The sequence below is a fragment of the Musca domestica genome, unplaced genomic scaffold, assembly GCF_030504385.1.
Source record: "Musca domestica strain aabys unplaced genomic scaffold, Musca_domestica.polishedcontigs.V.1.1 11, whole genome shotgun sequence".
Classification (NCBI taxonomy): domain Eukaryota; kingdom Metazoa; phylum Arthropoda; class Insecta; order Diptera; family Muscidae; genus Musca; species Musca domestica.
In genome coordinates, this window is record NW_026712133.1 from 4,091,429 (window position 1) to 4,097,428 (window position 6,000).

A 6,000-nucleotide genomic window follows, 5' to 3' on the forward strand; every position below is an offset into this window, starting at 1 on the left:
AGTTTCGAAACACACTAACGCCAAAATGTTATTCCATATCTCTCAGGCTTATATGACAAATTTATGGGATGGCATCTCCCGCGGAAACCAAGTAATTGTTCGTCGATGGTAAAACATTCGGAGAGGTTGAAATAGTCAGCTAAAAGTTCAGACCACTTATCAAATACTTCACGTATCGGAGTAAATTTGTCTTTAGAACTTTGCTAACGACGGCTCATAACATCATCAAATCTGATAATTTATTCATATAGATAAACATTTTTTGACATTATTGCTTTGAATATGGGAAGTCCATTTAGTTGATGGACAAGTCCAACGATGTCTCGTTTTTCGATCTTCAAAATAGACCTTGCCTGTAAACTCCAGCCAAAATCAATACAGCGTAATAGGCTTTTAACAAATTTGAATCAATTTCTACATAGTTTACTCCACATTCCGCTCTCGCGAATTGTATAATTTAAAAGCTTATGAAAATACCTATCCAACACGTGGTATCCATGGTGATGGGTTGGTAATAAGAATATTGGTATTTTTGTACCGGAACTTTTTGAAAAACCCATAAAATCCATTATGGTTATTAGAAATTACATACTACACTCTGGCCTTTAAAAAATATTGCCGTATGTATTGATATCTCTTGTAGTTCCGAAGATACTAGTGTTGCAAATTATGAAATTGAGATTTTCTCCACTAATATGTATCTAACTTTTATAGCTTCGTATTTCGAAAATATTGACTTCAAGTCGAACTCCGGATACTTCCAAACGTTATCAAGTTTAGAGAAATTATGGATCATGTAGCTGGTGTTGGGCATAACCACTTGTTGGATAGGTATTTCCACATGCTTGCAAATGATAGTTTTGGTAGAACCGGATAAAAACCGGATGTTGTATCCGAACTTTCGGGTCAAATAGCCGAGTAAGCGGGTACTGTTCAGATATAGTTTGCGCCAAATTATAGATGACACTATAACCTTTCCAAAATGCTACAATCATGGTACAATAAGGAGGTAGAACAGCTTCGTAAAACTACATAAGTACACAATCCCACGGCGGCCGGTTCTATGTACCGGATTGACTCGGAGGTACAATTCTCCGACCAGGGGCCGCCAACCCAGCAAATACATGTTCGTGTTCGTCCATTTTTCTGATGTGGGAGCAACATTACCCGGAATGTTTGCTCCGTGTTGTACAGGAGTACATTGCTTCCTGCTGCGTCAATGTAGACCCCAGAGAGTCTTCATCTTCGGCGTCCTCATCGTCGTCGGAATATGAGACTCCCCCGCAATCTTCTCAACAGCAATTTAAGCAGCAGTTGACGCCACACATTGCTGTTCAAGTTCCGGATAATGCGTCATTTCTCCAGTTTAATTGTGATGATCTTAGAGGTAAGATTAACGAAATCGTAAGCTTTATGAATCGGAAGAACATCAAGGTTGCAGCTATCCAGGAAACGAAGCTGAGTACCACCTGCAGGCTTCAAAGTTGTGATGGATCCAACGTACTGAGGAAGGATCGCACCAGGGGTGGAGGTGGAGGATTAGCGTTCCTATTGCACCACTCTGTCCAGTACAGACCTATCTCGCCTGAGCTTGACTCTAGTGACCCGTACATGGAATGTATGGGGTTAGCTGTCAAGTGTGGAACCGCCGAGGTAGAGGTGCTCAACGTGTACATTTCGCCGTTAAATAGCTGTGCCCCATGTTATATGCCTAATATCAGTTCACTTCTGGTAGGCAATAACCGTCTGGTGCTAGGGGATTTCAATGTCCATCATGAATTATGGCATTCCGTCCTAGGTACTGACCAGGAGGCATGGCGCTGGTTGAGGAAATTGTTAGCTCCACGTTTTGCACAGTGAATGAGGACGCGCCCACCAGAATAAGGGGAGACTGCCACTGTTCTCTGGACATATCCATCGTGTCCCCAGGTCTGACGAATGACGTAACTTGGCAATCAGTCATTTCTCTAGGCTCAGACCACCTCCCCATTATTGTCGCCATCAACAGACCACTCGACTTCATTGACTCTGAACGCCGCACTTTCCTTAACCACGGGAAAATCAATTGGCAAGAATTCAGAGAGTATGCCAATCGCCGTTTCAGAGAACTGCCCAACCCATCTGATGTTCAGGTAGCAGATAGGTGTTTCCGGGACATCATCTAAGCTGCAGCCGCTCGCTATATACCTGCTGGTCGAATATCTGAAATAAGACCAAATTTCCCAGCAGAGTCAGCGGGATTAGCAAACGAGCGAGATCAGCTTCGCCGTACTAACCCTAATAACCCCAGAGTCAGGGAACTTACTCTGGAGGTAAACAGGTTAGTAGGTGAGCATAAGCGGAAAAAGTGGTTAGAATATCTGAAGCATTGCAACATCAGTACCGGAACGAGTAAATTGTGGACAACGGTTAAGTCGCTCTCGAACCCTGGGAAAAACGACGATCGGACATCTGTCTCATTTAACGGCGTAGAATTATTATTATTAATTATTATTTTTACCGCCAGTTTGTAGAGCACCCCGAGAGTGACAGGGTGAAGAGAAGGATCCTACGCCGCGTACGATCCCTTCCAGCCGAGTAGGTACTACCACAATTTACGTTGGCAGATGTTGCACATGTCATCAGAAGCGCAAAGTGATATAAAGCACTTGGTCCTGACGGAATCTCAATGGTGATGTTGAAGCAACTGGATGAGCCAGGAGTAGAGTATCTCACAAAGCTCCTCAATCTGTCGTTAGCCACCCTGGTAATTCCCGATGCCTGAAAAATGGACAGGGTGGTCCCGCTACTAAAGCCACGCAAGGATGCCAGAAAAGTAATTCATTTGTCACCAGTAGCAAAGACGCTTGAGGCTTTACTCCTCCCCAGCATAAGAGATGGTTTCCCACTTACCGATCATCAACACGGATTCCGAAAATTGCACAGTACAACAACAGCTTTACACGCCATTTCCACACATGTCAGCAGAGGTCGGCCGAGCGATAGAACAGTTATGGTGGCACTTTATTTATCAAAAGCCTTTGATACAGTCAATCATGCCACACTGTTCGAGGACTTTGAGCGCACCGCCCTATGGCCATGTTTGAAACGTTTGATAGTAAACTACATGTGTGGACACCAGTCGTACGTGGAATTCAGAAACAAGAAGTCGAGCATACGTAGAGTTAAACAGGGAGTTCCCCAAGGTGGGGTGATATCTCCGGAACTATTTAACCTCTACATTTCTGACATTCCACGCTCTCAAGACGGCATAGAGATTATAACGTACGCAGATTATTGTACGCTCGTGGCGTCCAGACCCATTATTGATGACATTTGCGATCGGTTAAATGCTTACCTTGTTGATCTTACCGCCTTTTTCACTGCGAGAAATATGAAGATATCCGCCACTAAGTCGACGGCCACACTTTTCACCACATGGACTGCGGGGATGGGGCTATCCTTGAATGTGCAGGTCGATGGTGCTATTATTCCGACCACCAACTACTCCAAGGTATTAGGGGTCAAATTCGATAGCCTCTTTAAGTCGTGCGCGCATACCACAGCTATCTGCGACAAGATTAGAAGTAGGAACAAGGTCCTCAAGTCTCTGGCCGGCAGTACTTGGGGAGCTGATAAGCAACCTTGTGGACCTCTTACAACGCGATAGGCCAGTCTGTGGTAAACTATGCGGCTCCGGTGTGGTCCGCCAACGTCAGTGCTACGCAGTGGAAAAATGTTCAGTCCAGCCAGAATGCCGCCCTAACCGCAACAGGGTGCCTTCTCATGACACCTGTCGATCACCTACATGAGGAGGCGAAGGTCTGAGCCTGTGCGACAGCATAACAAAATGCTGTCAATGCAATACCTGCTTGGGTGTTATAGACAAAGCCATCCGAATCACCATTTTCTGGATAGGCAACCTCCGTCCAGGCACGTTAGGAAAGACATTCATGATCTAGAGAGAGATCTAAACAGTTCTATCTTTCAATCCCATGGCAAAACTGGCGAATGGCTTTAAAGCGCGCCTCGCAATGTACGCGTCTTCCAATCATTTATTTTGACAATATTATGTTTTTATTTTTCAAAACAATAAATATATACACAAAATTAGCAGAATTCGGGCACACTTAGAAAAAAATTGTAATCAGCTGGTAGCTCTACCTTACCTTTTTATTGTACCATGGCTACAATATGTGTTATTATTGATTCAATTTCAAATGATATCTAGTATATTATCCATACCGGTTTTGTAGATCCGGGTCTTGGACTTTCGTGTCAAATATCCAGATATCCGTTAAGCCAAAATAAAACTACCTTGACCCGCCACACGCGACCCTAATAATTCAATAATAAATGTGCCTGAAAAAAAAACTAAAAGTTCCAGAATTACCTGCTTAAATAAGTTATTTGCTCTGTCAACAATAGTTTTTGGCAAGTTTATTCTATCGGCCATCATAGAGATCTCTTTAAATGCCAATATTAATGACCTGTCCGAACTGCTCATCGTACGTCTATTTTGATACTTCGGCGAGCCAAAAGCATCAAATGATGCAGCTCCTGTTCCTGGACCAATTATTGTCGAAAGATCCCCTCCACTTAATAGCGGATTTTCAGGACCACCAACACGACTAGGATCAACACCACTTTTTTCATTGCTAAATGTTCGCCATTCAGAACCGACGTCAATAACACGATCCCCAACAACAAGACCGCACTCAGAACAAATCATGTCTCCAGCTCTATAATCCTCAATTAGAGGTGCGTCAGGATGTGCGTAACAGCAAACCTTATTAGTATCTCTGCACAAAAACAAATGGTATAGATAAAGGTAGGGCCTATTGAAATTATATGAGTAATTATACCTCGACGAACTAGCCATTTTCCAAAAATTGTATTTTAAAAATCTTCAGATAAAAGTGGTATTTATTTAGTATTTATTTATGTTGCTATACAAGCAGAGGTGGAAGCGAGTTGATTGGGAAAACGGCGTCGGCGTCGCCGTTGGTTTGTTTTAGGGTACGCCGTTTATATGTCGGTCCCAAGCGGCTAAAAATCGACGCCAAATAACTATAAAAGATATCGCGCGCTACTGACTTTCTAAATTTTTATAAAAACTGTATGAGAAAATTATGGAGCTATGAAAAGCTAAGTTAGCCAGATGATTAATTTTTTTGTAAGTGTGCCCTATTTTGTGCATCTATATTTCTTGTTTTGAAAAATAAAACCAGAATATTTTCATAATCAATGACTGGAAGAAATGCACATTGCGGGCCGCACATTAAATCAATCAACCAGTTTCGCCATGGAATTGCAATATTCAACAGTTTATGTTTTTCTTTTTGAAAGAAAAACAAGGCATTTCATTCATTTTTCCTTTTATATAACTCATCCTAAAAATAAGGAAATATATCAAATAAACAGAAGCATTATTTCTATAGCTTTGCAAAGCTGTTCTACCTCCTTATTGTACCATGGAAAAATTTATTTTTTAAAAAATACACGTTTATTTTTTATTTACCTATCCTTATCGTCGAAATCTCTCCGCTGACTGACAAACAGCTAATGAGACGACGTCGAAAAAATCAATCAGCTTCGATGTCTGCATAAAAGTGCAGCCATATTTTATGATAGAGTTCACAATAGAATAAAATTTAACAACGACCATGGCCCAATTATAAGGTCTTCCTTCGAGCGAATTAATCTAAAAACAGCTGTTATATTACCAGATGAAATGTCAAAATTCATGCTTCAGGCGAAAATAAGAAGAACTTTGTGGCGAATATGTTTGTTGTCATATTTTATATGTATAACACATGGTACAAAAATACAGGTAGAGGCATCGACGCAACTGCTGGGACAATGAACCGTCAAACCGAATTTGAAATTAAAAATGTTAAACGAAAAATTGTTGATATTTGTAAAAATTGCATATCATAACAACCTCGTATTAGAAAACGTATAAAAATTTACTTATTTTTGACAAAACATTTTAACAATTTTGACATATTAATGTTCCCA

General features: G+C 41.3%; 1 protein-coding gene across 1 annotated transcript in view; it reads right to left on the reverse strand.

Moving 5' to 3' along the window:
* Nucleotides 1-5,002, reverse strand: part of LOC101896597 (transcription initiation factor IIB) — a 103,979-nt gene extending 98,977 nt beyond the window's left edge. The window contains exons 1-2 of the mRNA XM_059130079.1: nucleotides 4,845-5,002; nucleotides 4,373-4,781 (exon numbers count right to left, since the gene is read on the reverse strand). Of these exons, the coding sequence (XP_058986062.1) occupies nucleotides 4,373-4,781; nucleotides 4,845-4,861 (426 nt within the window). The 5' untranslated portion in view covers nucleotides 4,862-5,002. The remainder of the gene's footprint in view (nucleotides 1-4,372; nucleotides 4,782-4,844) is intronic.
* Nucleotides 5,003-6,000: the final 998 nt, after the last annotated feature.